The 19393-nt window shown below is 40.4% G+C and overlaps 3 protein-coding genes across 3 annotated transcripts; 1 reads left to right on the forward strand and 2 right to left on the reverse strand.

Moving 5' to 3' along the window:
* Positions 1-321: 321 nt before the first annotated feature.
* Positions 322-1439, reverse strand: LOC110924704. The gene is made up of 2 exons (XM_022168700.1): positions 1308-1439; positions 322-1155 (listed from the first exon to the last, which is right to left on the reverse strand). The coding sequence occupies exons 1-2, from the start codon at positions 1437-1439 to the stop codon at positions 322-324; spliced, it is 966 nt and encodes a 321-aa protein (XP_022024392.1).
* A 2528-nt stretch (positions 1440-3967) lies between these two features.
* Positions 3968-4420, forward strand: LOC110924705. The gene has a single exon (XM_022168701.1). The coding sequence runs from the start codon at positions 3968-3970 to the stop codon at positions 4418-4420; it is 453 nt and encodes a 150-aa protein (XP_022024393.1).
* Positions 4421-10244: 5824 nt separating this feature from the next.
* LOC110924706 lies at positions 10245-11180 on the reverse strand. Its single transcript, XM_022168702.1, has one exon. The coding sequence runs from the start codon at positions 11178-11180 to the stop codon at positions 10245-10247; it is 936 nt and encodes a 311-aa protein (XP_022024394.1).
* Between the last annotated feature and the right edge of the window lie 8213 nt (positions 11181-19393).

Here is a 19393-nt window from a genome sequence, read left to right on the forward strand (position 1 = left end):
CTCTCGTGTTACTTGCCGAACCATATTGGCTGCACCATCACTACTTAGCGTATTAACACAAATGCCATCCAAGTCAATAGCTGCAACCCGATCCTCGGTACCCAAGAATTTAGCATAATGAGCTACCAAAGCGTCCATAATACATTCCCCTTCATACCGAGTCCCATTAACATCCTTAATAGTATGAATTTTATTTCTAGCGTTCCTGCATTTAACACTATTATGGAAAAACTTAGTGTTCGAGTCACCAGCACATAGCCACTCCACTTTAGCTTTTTGCTTAAGAAAGCATTCTTCATCATATGCTGCAGTCTGAAACTCTTAAAGACATTGAGCTTCCATGTTACGAAGATTGGCATCTAACGGATTGTTATCAATCCGCATCTGAATATCATCAAGCTGCTTCCTCAAATCAGCGACTTTATCATGCAACTTCCCTTGATTGAACAAAATCTTACGCAAATACGGCTTCAGATTCCTAAGCTTCTGGGTTACCGCAAACATAGTGTAACCATCCACCCGCTTAGCCCATTCCTTTTCAACGCATAACCTGAATTCCGGCTTGGAGGTAATAAAATTAGCAAACTTAAATGGTTTCGGCCGAAACTTGGCTGACGGAGCTATCTTAAGTATGCACGGTGTATGGTCAGAAATCCGAAACGGGTGATATAAGACATACGCATCCTTAAACATTTCCAAGAACTTCATATTACCCATCACACGGTCGATCTTTTTAAGCAGCCCAACACCATTCGATGGTTTCTGGTTCCATGTGTAGTGTAATCCATGACCCTTAATATCCATTAACTCCGCATATTGAACACAGTCATTAAATTCTCTCATACCAATTGATGGAGTGGAAGGACCATTCAATGAATCCTCTATATGTAACGCGGAGTTAAAATCGCCCATAACGACCCATGGCTTGTTATAACAAAAACCCTTATGTTTACATAGATTATCCCACAACGTTCTTCTCTCCTGATACTTATTCTTAGCATAAACAAACGAAACAAACACAGAATGATTATCAGCTTTAGAGAAGACCTGAGCATGGATGACTTGGTCCGATTGGGCCAAGATCATAATATCAACCACATCGGCATTCCAACCCAAAATAATTCTTTTTTTGGGTAAAGGGTTACCCCGGTGATTCTATTAAATTCCAACGCAAATAAGAACAAGTAGTGAGGATGAGTTCCACACTAGTTCATATATAGGACATGCACCAAAATAATTCTCGTACCTCGATCACATAATCCTCCATTCGACGTCCAATTCCAAGACCGGAAAACATTTTTACACACCTTAGCAAGCTTAGAAATATCCACATGAGATTCAAGAAGAGCACAAACAGATAGTTTATTTTCAGACACTAAAAGCCGAACCTCACTTTGTTTCAGGGGTCGGTTCAAACCCCTTATGTTCCAAGCAGTCATACTATCCATTAACACCATTGTGACCGGGAGTGCTTGCCCCCTCAGATTGTTTTTGCCGCTCACATCGCATAAATTCAGCCATTTCAGTAGGGACCTTTTCCACCACCTCATCATCCATTCGAGAATCTTTCCCATTATTATCTATTCTACCCGACTTCCCATCACCAACTTTTCTCGTATCACAGACATCCGCCTCCCCCATCATCCATATGCAAGCATCAAAAGGGTTTTGGGTATGTACCTTTCCATTCTTAGCAACATTCTCCGTATCCGGTTTCGTGCCTGACGTGCTCGGCCCATACTTGTTCACTTTAGGACGATAAACAAATTTCTGTTTTGGCTTTTGCTTTTTGTGCATCATCCCCCCACGAGCCACCTTTCTCTTGTCCACAGTGAAGCCATCCTCATCAATAACCACTTGTTTCTCTTTATTTTGGACGTTCTTGGCACATGTCTGGTCATTATGGCCAAAAATACAACAAATCGAACAACGTTGCGGCTGCCATTCATATTCAATTTTCACCTTTTCAGTAATGTACCCATCTTCATCAAGCTTTGGAATGGCTACTACAATATGATCTTTCAGATCCTGATCCGCATCTATCTCGATTAATGCCCGAGCAAAACTGCTCCTCCCCCAACTATCCGCACACATATCAGCCGTGTATCCATCTAGTCTCTTCGGGTTACCTATCTTGGATGCTAATAGACTCAAGCCATCATCTGTGTAGACAGAAATAGGGACATTAAACATTTTAACCCACACCGGAACCGTTTTGATACCCTCCTTCCTCAAACTAACAGACGGCGACCATACATTCAAGAATAAAGGAACCTTCCTGATTAACCATGGGCCCCCTTCCAGCACTTTGGCCATACCCTCCTTCGAATCAAACTTAAAGAAGAAGAAACCATCGGAATTCATCATAAGTTTAGAGTAACCATATTTCGACCATACATTCTTCGCGTAGTACTCCACCACAGGAAAAGGGAGACAATTACCTAAAAAATATCCATACAGAACATTGTCAAACTTTTCCTGAACCTTCCGAACGACTTCTCTAGGAATTACCACATCCGCATCCTTAACAGTCTCCACCGAATCCATCTTTCGGAATTTTACTTCTCTTTTCAGCACATCATTCATCTTGACCTTATCAGCATATGAGACATTCGTAGTGTTCATCATTTGATCAGTTGCCCTATCTTCAACTCCATTAATATTCTCCATCTGAACCGGCACGGTAATCTTTTCCAGTTCATCAATAATATTTATTGGATTTTGCTCTTTCTGGACGATACCTCGTCTCGGCAGAAGAGGGTTTCCATCAATTTTCAAAGACCTGATTTCAATACCCCTTCCAGATGTATGCATGTTACCTCGCACCTCTTGTGCATTTATCGGCTTTGTACTGCTCTTGCTAATAAAAACATCCCCATGCAATCTTTCTGAAAACGACCGAAAACCTAAATCCCCTAACCCTTGTTCATTAATGTCAGGCGGTTCAGAATTCATTGTCACAATAACCTAATACCATGCAGACGTAACAATGGCTAAAAGTAAACCCTAGTATAGCCGACAAGGAACAAACACCTCAGCAAATCAATAATCCACCAAACAATCGATACCTTGATGAAGAAGTAATAGCAATTCAGAAACCCTAATCCGCCACCACTCCAAACCATGCAACGAATCCAAAGCAAGAAATCAACCCGAGCAAGTTGGCGGCAAACCCTAGCAAGAAAAAACGAAACGAAACAAACCCTAAACCTGATTTCAAAAGATTAGAAACCACGGTAGAAGTCTAGAAACCTTACTCAGAAGGATCGACAACACCACAATTGCTAACCCAGATCAATCAAGAATAAGATCAGATGAACAAGAAGCTAGGGTTTCTCAGAAGTCGCCAAAATCGCCCAGAGCCCTTCCTTCACCAAAAATTATGTTACATAGGCTTGTCAAAACATGTGTTACATATGCTTAAAATGAAATTAGGTGAAAAAGGGTATTTTGGTCATTTTCCTAAGGCATATAAACAACCTATCATACAACTAACTAAATGAAGTGACCATAAGGTCTAACCTTGGAAGGTTATTCCCTATGCAACTATGGTTACCTAATGCGTTTGGTCGGATCCTAATGATCGACCAAACGGGTCGGGTTCGAAAGTCTAAGCGGTTGTTTAGACCGCTTGACTTACGACTCTATATAAGCACTAAACCTAAAGTGACGAGCTAAACATGTTAAAACATGTTTAACGAATTTAGAAAACAGGTTTGGTATCAAAACAAACGGTTTTGATACCTAAAAGTAGTTTGGTTACAAAATACGCAAGAATACGCATTTTGGCCGAAACTACGACTCGTCACTATGCCTAGATAACGTGGTAATCAGTAGGTATAGTCACAAGAGACTAAAACCATCGTGATTATGCTCACGTTATGAAGTTCAAACGAACTTCGTGTTGACCATAAACTGGTCAATGCAGAAAGTCAAACAAAGTTTGACTTTCATAACTCAAGACAGGATGGCCGTTTGGGAAGCGGGTAGTGAAACTAATCTACGACTTATGTGTTGCCCGCTTTGCAAGTATGATCGTGATTCAAGAAACCACCTTTTCTTTCAATGTGTATATGCTTCAGAAGTTTGGAGAAAGGTCAAAAGCTTGGTTGATATGGAAGATGTTACGGACTCATGGGATTCTATCATACAATGGATGGATCTTAATGCTCATTCTAGAACTGCGGAGAGTATTATTTGCAGGATTGTGGTTGCGGCCTCAACTTACTTTGTTTGGCAGGAAAGGAACAGCAGATTATTCAATCAGAATCAGCGAAGTGCTTCTGTGCTTGCAAAGGTTATCATAGACACTGTTCGACTCAAAATAATGGGGTTCCGATTTGGTAGATGTCCGAAGCAGCAGAAGATCTTGGACAGGTGGCTGATCTCGAAGAAGAACATGGATGTTGATCCCGGCTAGTGTGTCTCTTCTAGTTTTTGGCGTTTAGGCGTGTTTGTTGCTAGGCTGTGATTGTTTCTCTTGTTTTTATGGTTTTGGTTGTGACTGTAGTCGTGTTTGGTTTGTTTGTTGTCCTAGTCTTGGGTTGTCAAGACTAGTAGTGTGTATCGGTGTCACGATGCACCCTGTTTCTTTATTTGTTTGATATAAAATTTCACCGGGGTAACCCTTTACCCAAAAAAAAGTTTGACTTTCATGCTAAAAACGCGTAAAAGAACGAAAGAATACTTACAAGAGGTCCAAGAATGGAGGTTTTGATCTAATAATTCCCAGGTATGATGGTTTATCCTTCAACTTAGGGAAAATCTGATCAAATGTGGGTTGCAACAATGAATGGGTGGGGTTTATATAGGAAAGCCAGGACCGTTAGGATCGTTCATCGTAAAACGAGCTTCAATCACAACCGTACACATGTGCCCATGGTTTTGTGAAACCATGGGAGCCCCTAAAATGGCCCATAGTACTGAAAATACCATTTGCAAGAGTGCACAACAGCTGGAACAGCTGGAAACAGGCTGAAAAATCATTTTTGCAGATCTGGCATGCTCATACCGGCCGCGTAAGGTTCAAGGGAGGCTTACGCCGGCCGCCTGAGCTTCTAGTCTGCACAGAAAGTTTCAATAATTGCAGTTTTGGTCCCTGCATGCTTCTAAGGCCATTTTTGATGCGTTTGAGGCTCGTATAGCCATTTTCAAGGCTCTACAATGATGCTTAAACATAAGGGACATGAAACATGCTCAAAAATATCTCGGATGTCGGTTCGTTTGGTCGTACGGTCGCGTTGTTCGGTTAATTACGATGAAACACGAACGATTGCGAAAAACGATCCAAATTACGTGACGAATGGAATTTTTTCATGCCAATCACTAAAATAAAGTATTTTAATGATTACATAATATTTTCGAAGTCCGGATATATTCAGAACGTAAGATATGCGCTAAAATGCAAACTTATGCACTTTTTTGACGCTTTTAGTCCCTATTTCTAAGCAATGTGAAGGATATTTAGGGCATATTTAACTTATGATCAAGTTCTGGAATGTGAAATACTATGTGAATCAGCAGACTTTCATAGTTTGACGCAAATAGTCCCTGAGTGTGAAATAACTTGTTTTTGACACACAAAAGCCTTCAAAACTTATTTCTAAGTAATCTAAAAGTTATTTAAGGTATGTTAAGCCTATGTCACTGTTCCGGAGTGTTTGCCGCGTTAAACTGAGTACGTTTACGCATCAATTCGTGTTTAACTTTCCAGAAAGCGATTTTAAAGCTTGAAAATGAACTAGAATCAAAATGTGAAATTGTGAAACCAAAATAAACAAATTTTTGAGGTCAAAACACATTGTTTCTTTTGATAAAAGATAGTGTCCTACGTTGTGTGTGTTTACAGAGCATAAGTGTTACAGTCTCCCATACTTCAGGAAATTTCGTCCCGAAATTTATTTGAAGGAGACCGTAGAGTGGAATTGAAACAACTGTTGGATAAGCAGATTGCTAGATCCCAAAGATGCGGAGCATCATTTGGAAATTTTAGGGAATTCAAATTATGATTTGGGGTATTCAAAGCGTCTCAAGGTATTCAATCCTTTGAAACTTGTGATAGTCGACTAGTGTTCAAAAATCATCTAGGTAAGGCACTATGTTATACTAAGCTCCTAGTGTAATTCCTAGCAAACGAAGGGGGTGTACATTCAAGCCCTACACGTACACGGTTTCTAACATCCCACGAGGTACATCCAATGCACCATGAGCATCTCATGCATAGGAGACAGGTCAACATACCTATGGCATCAAGGTCGTCACCTTTAACACCATAATATACTCCCGGTCGGCTCGCTTTGAGTTAATATATGTACTTGCTTATATCTATTGGAAATAACCATTCAAATAACAAACAAACATATAATCACATAATGGTCCAAGATAACATAAAATCACCAAATGATCTCAGCAACGTTCTAAAGAATAACACAATAAGAACACTTATATATAGGAAGTACCATCGGCGTATCCACCATGTTCTTATCGCATCATACTCCTCTCGTTACCTTAATCATTCTAGATTTTATGCCACCATACTTAGCAAGGCTTACTATGATTCTCATGCGTCGAAACTCATAATTAAGTGTGCACCCATAATTACTTGTTTCGTCACATGGTCCACATAGCTCCTCTTGTTAAGCAAAGGTAAACAAATAATAAGGTCGAACTATCATCTAAATCAAATAAACATTGTCACAATCATAACATCTGTCAAATTGAATTGTAATTCATACTAGCAATGATAACACTACTTATTTTGCCTACGACAAATTTAGTAGTATGTATTTTATTCTAGTACAAATATATATGTTTCATATTAACCAAACATGTAGAATGCAACATATACTAATCATACATTATCATCATGATGTAAGCATATCGAGGAAAATTATTTTCAAATTATGCACTAGGTATGCTAAGTGAACATACAAGGTAGAAATGTAAAACAATGTGTCCATATGCAACAAGAACATGTGTAACCAAATGGTTACACATGTTGCTTTACTAATGTTCTTGATGCGAATGTTGCTAGCCAAATGGTTAGACAGGTTTCTCGGGAGGAGGTCAAAAGTGCTATGTTTTCCATAGGTGTCAATAAAGCCCCGGGGCCAGATGGTTACACTTCAGCGTTTTTCAAAAACTCTTGGGATATAGTGGGTGACGAAGTTACAAAAGCTGTCTTGGATTTCTTTGATAATGGTAAGCTTCTTCAGCAAATTAATCACACCATCATTGCCTTGGTGCCGAAAAATCCGTCTCCTAATGCAGTGACGGATTATAGGCCGATTTCTTGCTGTAACGTTATTTATAAGTGCATTAGTAAAATTCTCACGGACAGAATTAAAGGTAGTTTGGAGTATCTTGTTGACATTAATCAGTCTGCCTTTGTCCCGGGTAGGAAAATCACAGATAATATTCTCCTTACCCAAGAGCTTATGCACAATTATCACTTAAACGTAGGCCCGCCCAGATGTGCTTTTAAAATTGATATTCAAAAGGCCTATGATACGGTGAGCTGGTCTTTTCTTGAGGATATCTTGCATGCTTTCGGTTTTCACCAAAGAATGGTTAAATGGATCATGACTTGTGTTACGAGTGTCTCTTATTCGCTGAGCATTAACGGGAATCTATACGGGTATTTCAAGGGTAAACGAGGGCTCAGGCAGGGTGATCCTATATCCCCTTATCTATTTACTCTTGTCATGGAGGTTCTCACGTTGTTACTTAAGAAGGCAGCCTATTCTAGTAACGCGTTTCGGTTCCATCGTTTTTGCAAAAAACAGAAGATAATTAGTGTGTTGTTTGCTGATGATCTGTTTTTATTCGCTAATGGGGATGCGGCTTCGGTTAAAATTCTAAGGGACACTCTTCAGATGTTTACAAATGTCTCGGGTTTAGTTCCAAGTTTGCCGAAAAGTACCGTTTATTTTGGCAATGTTCCTCGGCCTATTAAACAGGAAATTCTCCAGATTATGCCTTTCCAAGAGGGTTCTCTTCCGGTTCGTTATTTGGGTGTGCCGTTAATTTCAACAAAGCTTGCTTATAAAGATTGTAAAAGTTTAGTTGATAAAATGGAGAAGAAGATCGACAATTGGATGACGAGATCTCTATCTTTTGCGGGTAGACTTCAGTTGGTGAACTCAGTTCTCTCAGCTATGCACATTTATTGGGCGACCGTCTTTATGTTGCCAGTTAAAATTGTCACCAATCTTGAGCGGTGTATGCGTGCTTTTCTTTGGTCTGGATCAACCCATCAGTCTGCTAAGGCTAAAGTGGCTTGGAAGGTTGTTTGTCTTCCCAAGTACGAGGGGGGATTGGGTGTTAGAAGTATTTCTGATGTTAACAAGGCCCTTCTGTCTACGCATGTTTGGAGTATTCTTACCAACAGGAATTCTCTTTGGGTTCAATGGATCCACATGTATAAGCTGAAAGGTAGGAGTTTCTGGGAGGTCCCGGGCCGGGGTTGTATGACTTGGGGATGGAGGAAGCTACTTGCAATCCGTAGCTTAATCCGCCCTCACCTGTGGAAGTCTATTGGCAATGGGTCGCAAACAAACATATGGAATGACATGTGGTGTAATCAGTGTCCTTTGAGCCATTTTATCAGCCCGAGACGCATTTCTAATGCAGGTTTTCATCTTCAGTCCTCGGTTGCTGACTTGGTTTCGGCCAATGGTGAATGGAAATGGCCGACAGCGTGGTATGATTTATTTCCTGTTCTAATCAATATTCAGGTTCCAACTTTTCTTGATAGGCAGGATCGGCTGGTTTGGAAGGATCTTGATGGCAATTCTTGTCATTTTTCTTCTTGGGAGGTTTGGAACAATATTCGACAGCGTGAAAGCTTAGTGTCTTGGGTTAATATGGTTTGGTTCAAACATTGTATCCCTAGGCACTCGTTCCATCTATGGCTTGTTATTCGGAATAAACTGAAGACGCAGGATAGATTATCCGTTTGGGAAGCTGGTAGTGCCACGAATTTAAATCTCATGTGTTGTCCGTTGTGTTACCATGATAGAGATTCAAGGAATCACCTATTCTTTGAATGCTCGTTTGCTTTACAGGTTTGGAATAATGTTAAGACATGGACGAATATGAATAGTGTTAACGGTTCTTGGGCCGAAATTTTGTCTTGGATGAATCAGAACTCGAACATGCAGGTTCCCGAGAATATTATCAGCCGCTTGGTATTGTCAGCAGCTTCTTATTTTGTTTGGCAGGAAAGAAATAATAGGCTTTTCTCTAGAAGTCACCGTACGGAGACGGTGATTGCTCGTGAAATCATTCGAACGGTCAGACTGCGCCTCTTATCATTCAAGTTCAAGTGGCATCCGAGCATTCGAAGAGTGTTAGAGAAATGGCAGATTCCTGGTGGGAACTTGGTCATCGACCCAGGCTGATGTGTAGAGTTTTCTTTGTGTTTTTGTTGCTCTGTTGAGCTGGGTTGTTTAGTTGGTTGGTTGTCTTTCTTTGGGTTGTTTTTATTTGTTTGGCTGTTCTGTATTTACCTTGGTATGCCAAGGTTTCGGGGTGTAACACTTCAGTTGCACTTTTTGTGCTTATTTTGTTTATAAAATTCACCGGGGTAACCCTTTACCCAAAAAAAAAAAATGTAAAACAATGTACTAGGTATGCAATAAATGGATATACATGGCATGAAATGTAATGTAAAATAACGTACTAAGTATTCACTAAATTGACATACATAGCATGAAATGTAATGTAAAATAATGTACTAAGTATGCATTAAATGGACATACATAGCATGAAATGTAATGTAAATTAATGTACTAAGTATGCACTAAATGGACATACATAGCCTAAAATGTAATGTAAAATAATGTACTAAGTATGCACCAAATGGACATACATATGAAGCAAATTGGATTTACAATCATGTGCTATACATATTAGATAAACAAATCATGTGTATAATGCTATGATTATAAAACAGTATTATCCTGTATTGATCGTGTTACCAAATTTGCACGAATGCACCAGAGTGTAATCATATTATACTAAATTATAAGATTTTTTTTGGGTAAAGGGTTACCCCGGTGAATTTTATAAATCAACAATAAGAACAAAAGTGTGGCTGAAGTACCACACCCAAACTAGTGTTGGCATACCAACACTAGGCACAAGCATCCCAAAACACACGAGCAGGCACACAGGCCACAACTAAAAACCAAACATAACACAGCCAAACTAAACAAAAAGACAACAAAAAAAAAACAACTACTCTAGCCGGGTTCAAGCTCCAAGTTGTTGTCAGGAATCTTCCATTTATCCACCAAGCTCCGATTCTCAAATTGCCGTTTGAACTTAAGAGACAGAAGCCGCACTCGGACCGTAGTAAGAATTTCATGAGATACCACCATAGCCGTCCGATGGTTCCTTGAAAACAGCCGGCTGTTACGTTCTTGCCAAATGAAGTAAGTTGCAGCCGCAACGACCAACCTACTAATCACATTATCAGGTTTCTGAAGGGACGAATTATGATTCATCCAAGCCATGATATCACTCCAATCGCCATTGACATCCCCCATATTAGTGAAGCTCCTAACTTTGTTCCAAACCTGCATAGCAAAAGAGCATTCAAAGAATAGATGGTCCCTCGAATCCCTGTTGTAGTAGCATAAAGGACAACACATGAGATTCAAATTTGTTTCACTTCCCGCTTCCCAAACCGAGAGCCGATCCTGCGTCTTCAATTTATTCTGGATAACAAGCCATATATGAAACGCATGCCTAGGAATGCATTGTTTATACCAAACCATATTCCCCCATTGCACTTTACTAGCATGATACCGAATATTATTCCAAACCTCCCAAGAAGAAAATGGACGATTATTGCCTTCCAAGTCTTTCAAAACCAATCGATCACGAGAATTGCTACATAAAGTAGGCGCTACTATATTAATTAGGACAGGAAACAGGTTATACCAGGCAGTCGGCCAGTTCCACTGACCATCATGAGACACCAGCTCAGCTAACGAAGACTGCAAACTGAAACCTGCATTTGCAATACGCCTAGGAGAAATGAACGCTCGAAGAGGACCGATGTTGCACCAAGTATCACTCCAAGCATTTGTTTCAGCACCATTCCCAATAGATTTCCATATAAAAGGACGAACAAGGCTCCTACTCGCAAGAAGTTTCCTCCAACCCCATGTCATACGGCCACGACTCGGGATTTCCCAGAAACTACGACCCTTAAGCTTATAAGAATGAATCCAACGAACCCATAAAGAGTTCCGATTGGATAAAATGCTCCAAACATGAGAAGATAAAAGGGCTTTATTAACAGCCGCTAAGCTCCGGATGCCCAACCCACCCTCATCCTTCGGAAGACAAACCACCTTCTATGCAACCTTAGGCTTCACGGTCTTGTGGTAGTTGCCAGACCATAGAAAATCTCTCATACGTTTTTCCAGATCTGTAACTATTTTAGCTGGTAATAAGAATACCGTAGCCCAATAAATATGCATCGACGAAAGGACCGAATTAACCAGCTGTAATCTACCTGCAAAGGAGAGGGATTTGGTCGTCCAGTTATCAATCTTCTTTTCCATTTTCTCAACCAGCACTTTACAATCCTTATACGAGAGCTTAGATGAAATTAGAGGAACTCCTAAGTACCGGACCGGAAGCGCACCCTCTTGGAAAGGCATAATTCTCAGGATATCTCTTTTACACATAGTTCCTAAAGAACGGAATCCTTAAAATTAGCACGAAATTTGAAATTACACATAGTGCAATCACATTAACATTTGAAATTGAAAATAGAATAACAGAGATAAAGATAAACTTCTTGAAATTTATATTGTCATTACAAACATCGTTTAAAATATGTACATTAATCTTGAAAATAAAAAGGAAATTTAGAGGTTCAAATGATCATAAGCGCGTAATCATTAGCTTGAGCCTCATTGATGTTGAATACTCGTCCATTAGCATTGGGAAGCTTGGGGCAGTTTCGCTTGAAATGATTTAAGTCACCACAATTGAAACATGCTCTTTGGCGAGTCTGAATAGGGGCTGCTTGATTCTGGATACGACAGGTCACAGCTAGATGTCCAAACAAACCACAAAGTGTACACTAGCGACAAGGGGAATTTGATGCATGATGATAATTGCAATGATTGCACCGAGGTTGCTTCCCACGATAAAATCCCTTAAAGGGTACTGAGTTCAGTGGAGCAGGTGCAGGAATTGCAAAATTCTTTGAAGCCTTGTGCTTCTTAGAACTTTTAGAAGATTCGGCCTTTGATCTTCTTGAATTCTTGGTAACAGATTCAGTGTCTTGTTTCTTGTCTCCTTTTCGAAATAACTTACCTTTTCTAACCTGTGAATCAGTCAAGATAGCAGCTAATTCCTTAGCCTCCCTGAGCGTTGCAAGTTGGCTGCCAGTGACGATGTTTTGGACAGGGTTAGGTAAACCATCGATGTATTTTTCAATGACCCGATCCAAAGGTGTGACCATAGTGGGGCAAAGTAGGCTTAACTGTTCAAATCGGTCAGTGTAGCCACGATTTTCCCCACTATCATGTTTTAAATAATAGAACTCATTTTCCAATGCCCTTATTTCACTTCTTGGGCATAATTCCTTCTTCATAAGATTCTTAAATTCTCCCCACGTCAGTTCCATTGCTACCTCGGCACCTCGGTCCCTCATAATACCATTCCACCAAGTGAGTGCTCTCTTTTGAAAGACACTCGAAGCAAAATCTACTTTTTTTTTTGGGTAAAGGGTTACCCCGGTGAATCTATTAAAAATGCAACCGCAAATAAGTACAAGTAGTGAGGATGTGTTCCACACTAGTTCATATACAGGACATGCCCCATATATGTAGAACAAATAAAAACCAAAAACCTATGACACCCCATTACCTAGTCTACTATACATCATGACACGACATCTAGTAGACAAAATAATGCAAAATCTACTTTTCGCTCATTGGGACACTGAACATAACGGAATGTGCTTTCTATACTTTCGAACCATTGTAAGAGTGCGGTTGCTCCTTCAGACCCAGAAAATTTTAGTGGTTTGGCTGAATTAAAGGTCTTGAAATTACTCTGGGCATTGTTGTTGTATATCTGATGAATCTGGGTTACTACGCCTAGAAGCACTGCAACCATTTGCTGAGCGAAAAGGGCTGCTGTAACATTTGTGCTTATAATCGTCATGAACAGTTCTATTATCAATAAAACAATGTTATTTGATCCCAATGTTTGTTTGGTTGCGTTTTACATTTTTCATGTTTTAACTTTTGTTCAATTTCAAACTCTACATCGCTTTCTGGAGCATTATACGCAAACTGGTGCGTAAACGTACTCAGTTTAATGCGACAAATACTCCGGAACATCAACATATACTCAACATACCTTAAATAACCTTTACATAACTTAGAAATAAGTTTTGAAGGCTTTGGTATAGCAAAAACAAGTTAATTCGCTTACAGGGACTAAACTTGACAAACTGCGAAAGTATGCCAATTTGAACTGTAACGAACATTCCAGAACATGTCCATAAGTTAAACATACCATAAATATCCTTTACATAGCTTAGGAATAGGCTTTGAGGGGTTTGGTATGCTAAAACAAACTTTTGGATCATTCAGGGGCTAAAAGTGTCAAAAAGTGCACAAGTTTGCACTTTCGCGCATAACTTACGTTCTGAATACATCCGGACATCCAAAAATTTATGTAAGTATCCTAATATTATGCCTAGTGTTTGGCATAAGAAAAATCCATTCGTTGCGTCATTTGGATCGTTTTTCGCGCTTATGCGCATTCCGTCGTAATTAAGCGAACATCGCGATCGTACGGCCAAACGAACCAACATTCGGAACATTTTTGAGCATATTTCATGTCCACAATGTTTAGGCATCATTTTAGGGCCTTAAAGTTGACTTTACGGGCCTTAGAAGTGCTGGAAATGGCTTAAATACGCAACAGGGACCAAAACTGTCATTTTTGAAAGTATATGCAGATCAGACAGGCTCAGGCGGCCCGCCTGAGTTTTTGCATATCCTGACGCGGGCCGCGTGGGACTGTCAGACAGATTCAATGTATGCATTTAATGCAGTTGGCCTTTCGTTCGATCAAGAGGCAATGCCCTTTCACCCAATCAAGAGCCAAGGGGCATTTTCTGACTTACCACAACATTTCGACAAGTGTACGCACGAGATCGCGGCACGATATTCGATAAACGATCCTAACGGTTCCACTTTTCCTATAAATACCCCCCCCCTTGTTCCAAAACCCACACAATCTGATCTTAAGGCTCTAAGTTGGAACCATTGTTTCATACCTGAGCTATTTGATCTAGATTAGCACTCGGGGACCCTCCGTAAGTCTTCTTTCGCTCTTTTATTCGCTTTTCGAGTCCGAAAGTCAACGTTTTGTTGACTTTCTGCATTGACCAGCTTATGGTAGATGCGAAGTTCTTGGAACTTCATAACGTGAGCGTGATCACGATGGTTATAGTCCGTAGTGACTATACCTACTGATCACCACGTTATCTAGGCTCAGTGACGAGTCGTAGTTTCGGCCAAAATGTGCATTCTTGCATATTTTGTAACCAAACTACTCGTGGGCATCAAAGTCGTTTGTTTTGATGTCAAACCTGTTTTCAAACTTAGTTAAGCATGTTCTAACATGCTTAGCTCGTCACTTTTGGTTTAGTGCTTATATAGGGTCGTAAGGTAAGCGATCTAAACCATCGCTTATACTTTCGAACCCGGCCCATTTGGTCGATCATTAGGATCCGACCAAACACTTTAGGTGGCCATAGTTGTAACCTTCCGGGGTTATACCTAGTGGTCACGATGTTAGGCGTTCCAGACGCGTTCTACGCGAACGACGCGTTAGGGTAGCCTAAGCTACCTAAACAAGTCGTAATGGACCGTAAGCACTTAGGTTAAGTTTCATTTTAGTATGTAGGCTTTGTTAAACCATATTACACGAGTCTCCATACTCGTTTGTTTACGAACCCGCATACTATCCGATCCTTCCGATTTGGTCCGGTATATTAACATAGCTACCTATTAGGTGCCGTTTGATATCCCGTGATCTTTAGCATTATCTGGTTATATTACAAGGAAGTCAAAGCAATCTCAGGTGAGTACATTGAACCCCTCTTTTACTGTTTTCCAAACTGTTTTGGGGTGAAATACATGTGCCTATCTGTTACATTCATGCTTTCCATGTTTTCACATCATATGCCTGCTATGTTGTTAGTACATTATAGTACACGATTTTATTACATTTTATGCTATGTATGCCCATTGTGTGCGTACTTAGTGCATTGATTTACATAAACATTACTGCTGCATATGTTTACCCAGCATATGGGCACATTGATTTGCATGAACATTTCTGCTGCATATGTTTACTCAGCATATGGGCACATTGATTTACATTAACATTTTCTGCTGCATATGTTTACTCAGCATATGGGCACATTGATTTACATGAACATTTCTGCTTCGTATGTTTACTTAGCATACTTAGTACAATTGTTTACATCACATGCCTTCATTTTGTTATGACATTTGGTTGGTTTAACATGGGACAATACATTCATTAACATTAGCTACGCCGTTCGTTAGTAGGTAGTGGTACCATAGGAATTGACAACTCCCATTCCTGAAGTCCTGGGTTTGATAGGACTGGAAGGAATGACCGAATTCGATATACATAACTTTGATAAACCTTTAATTTGTTTAAGGGTTTATCGCCGCAGTCTCAAGGCTTGGATGTATGCATAGTTTACAATACCGCATAAATGTTAATATCAATAGAGCATGCATTTTTCCACAGAACATAACGTTGATTTAAACCACGTGTTACTTCAACGACTTGTTTTGTGCATTTTACAAATGGTTTAAGTTGATACATTTCGCTTACCATACATGATACATTTTGGGATGCACATTACATGATTTACATTGAACATAAACACGTTGACATTGACATACACATTTGGTGGTTTACATTTGAACATAAACATTTGACATGGTTTACACAATAACACTTGACATTTGGTTTACACATGAACAATTTACATGGTGGATTGGTTTGGGTAAATGATTTAAGTAACGTGGCGTGTGTAATATGATACAAACATGGTGGATACGCCGCTGGTACTTCCTATATATAAATGTTTGTATAATATTACATATCGTGGCGTTATCTAAGTCATTTCAGTTTAGACACATTACATTTTACATAAGTAACATATTCTTCACAAGACATTATTTTCACAAACAACTTATCTTATTCAACTCATTTTACTTGGTTATTCATTTAACCTTGCACTTATTTATACATATCCTTTGATGTTATCGTTTTTCAAATGGTTTACAAAGCAAGACAAATTACAAGGTTCATGACTGACTGTTATTAAACATTCTTTTTTTGGGTAAAGGGTTACCCCGGTGATTCTATTAAAATGCAACCGCAATTAAGTACAAGTAGTGAGGATATGTTCCCCACTAGTTCATATACAGGACATGCCCCATATATGTAAAACAAAAACAAACCAAAGACCAATAAACACCCCATATCCTAGTCTACTATATATCATGACACGACATCTAGTAGACAAACAATGCAAAAACACAAAACAAAACCTCAACCACCATCATCAAATATAAAGTAGCCACAAAACAGCAGCCCCTTCAGACGAAAACCAGCTAGCCTATCCATTCAAGGACTTGGTAGAAGAGGTGCTTGCCCCTGCTTTCGAGGAGAAAGGATGAGTGCCCGATGTCATAAATGCACTAGTTTCATTGTAGACTTCTTCAACCTCCTCCTCATCCGATTCCTGCTGGTCATGCTGAGCTTCACCATTTTTACCCACATTCTTACCTCTATCCGATAGAACATCAAACGGATTGTGCGTTTTGACACTAGGTGGCGGACCTGAGGTAGTAGCCCCACCCTGCGGCTTGGATCCAATCGGCCGATATTCGAATTTCTGCTTCTGCTTATTAACAGGAAACCCTGATTTCCTAGCCGCTTTTTTTCTCTCCACATCCGTAAATCCCTCTTTGTCTACAGCCGGCTGTTTCACTTGCTTCCGGGAATTGCTTCCCTCATGATTGTTCTGACCAGTGATCGGCCCCTTAGGAGCCCTCCTAGGCTGATTCGGGCAGGAATCATCAGAATGACCAAACACCTTACAATGAGCACACCTAAGAGGACTCCATTCATATTCAACCGACAAAACCACTTTCACAAAAACATTACTATGTATCTCACAGGCATTTTTATGCTGACGTACGTACTTTCACATGTGTTTTCAGGAGCTGTTCCATAGGACGATGAACACGACACTAGGGCGGACCTGTGCCTTAGAGCCTAACAATGAAGATAGGCTAGTATAAATATGTTATGAACTTGGTATTTCTTGTTTTGAAACAATGTACTACTCTTGTTTATAAATAAAATACAACTTTGTATGCCATGGTTATGAAACAAATTAATTCTGTTCACAACACTCCCCGACGTTTTCCGCCGCGGTTGCATGTTATACGCGGTCGGGGTGTGACAGAAGAGTTGGTATCAGAGCCATTGGTTATAGGGAATTAGGTTATTAGTAATGCTTTGACCTAGACTATAACTTTCTAGGACCCTAATACAAGTTATCTTGTGTTTAGAGTTTAAAACATGCACATCACCTATCCTTAGGTGATAACCACAACGGGAACTTCGGTTCCGAATCCGCTTTGAAAATTAATCATCTGTTCTAGGATGATTGATTACTAGGTTTTGAACCCTCTATTGTAAGGTTTTGAACCCTCTGTTATAAGGTTTTGAACCCCTTTGAATTTTCAAAAGCCTCGTCAAGGTTTTGGGTTAATAGTGTGAACACGTGCGAACTGGAAGAGTGAATGCCTATACCCTGGGTTTTCTGTCTAAGGCTAGAGTGTTCGTACAAATCCACATAATCGGACCAGTCACTCTTACCTGGGAACTCTTGGGGTGAGTGTTCACTTATAGGCGAGCATGTCTTCGCGATACACTAATTCTGACCCATTTACTTTGACTAGACATTTCATATCGCTTGTTTGCGTTGCGATGCATAACCACCATCTTTGCTTTTGTTGATTCTGTTTCATCTCATTCTCTACATCCAATCATCTCACTCGTTTCCTTTCATGTTTTCCTCTTCCAGAATGCCTCCTCGACGTGAACACCAAATAGCGACTGCTGAACTGGCAGAGATCATTGCGCAGCAGATGGCTGCTCAATTCCCGAATCTCTTTACTCAATGGAACCAGGCCAACAACAACAACAATGGTACATGCAAATACAAAGATTTTAACTCGGCTAAGCCACTCAAGTTTAGTGGTTCTGAGGGAGCAACTGGGCTTCTTCAGTGGTTCGAGAGCATCGAGAACACTTTCCGTCATGTTCAGTGTCCTGACAATCGCAAGGTCGAGTTTTCTTCGAGTGTGTTTCAGAAGAGGGCTCTTACATGGTGGAATGGGGTTATGAGAGATCAAGGTGCAGAAGTTGCTCTAGCTCAGACATGGGCTGAACTGAGAGCTCTTATGATGAGGGAGTTTTGTCCTCGTCATGAGCAACGAGCGTTGGAGAAAGAGTTTGATGATTTAAAGCAAGATAGTGGTGAGCACAGGGCATATACTGACAGGTTTGAGGAGTTGAGTCTGCTCTGCCCGACTATGGTCGCTCCACTCGATAAGGCCATCGAAAGGTACATCGACGGCCTACCTGACTCAGTACAAGACATCCTTACTGGTAGCAACCCTACCACACTCTGTCAGGCGATCGAGTTATCAGCAACGTTGACTGAGTCGCAAATTCGAAAGAATAAATTGCACAGGAAGGGTGACAAGGGCAAGAAGCAGTCAGCTGACAAGGAAGATGGTAAGAAAGGTCAGAACAAAAAGGGAAAGGATTCTGGTTCCTCAAGGGGGTCAAGGAAGCGTAAGGCTTCCCAAAATTTTGCTGTGACTGCCCAAGCTAACCAGGCAGCTCCCAACCAAGCCGCACAGCCTCCAGCCAAGAAACCCTATTCAGGAAGTGCACCTTTGTGCAATCGATGCAACAGTCACCACCAGCCACAATATCAGTGCCGTTTCTGTACTAACTGTGGGAAGTCGGGTCATCTTGCCGATGTTTGTCGGTTTGCTCAGAATCACGCAGTCCAGAACCCTGCTCAACAGGTTGCTCAGCAACAGGGTCAGGCTGCACGACCAAACTACCCACCAGGTGCATGTTATAATTGTGGGGATCTGACCCACTACAGAAATCGGTGTCCAAGACTAGTCAACCAGAACTAGAATGCAAACCAGAATCCGGCACCGGCTCGAGGTCGAGTCTTTAACATGAATGCACAAGAAGCACAAGCAGA

This window comes from Helianthus annuus, chromosome 17, assembly GCF_002127325.2.
Source record: "Helianthus annuus cultivar XRQ/B chromosome 17, HanXRQr2.0-SUNRISE, whole genome shotgun sequence".
NCBI lineage: Eukaryota > Viridiplantae > Streptophyta > Magnoliopsida > Asterales > Asteraceae > Helianthus > Helianthus annuus.

Coding starts and splice junctions, on each gene's coding strand:
- LOC110924704 (XM_022168700.1), bottom strand. CDS start 1,439: ATGACTGCTTGGAACATAAGGGGTTTGAACCGACCCCTGAAACAAAGT. Junction 1,156..1,307: donor ATATTTCTAAGCTTGCTAAG/GTGTGTAAAAAT, acceptor GGAATTTAATAG/AATCACCGGGGTAACCCTTT.
- LOC110924705 (XM_022168701.1), top strand. CDS start 3,968: ATGGCCGTTTGGGAAGCGGGTAGTGAAACTAATCTACGACTTATGTGT.
- LOC110924706 (XM_022168702.1), bottom strand. CDS start 11,180: ATGACATGGGGTTGGAGGAAACTTCTTGCGAGTAGGAGCCTTGTTCGT.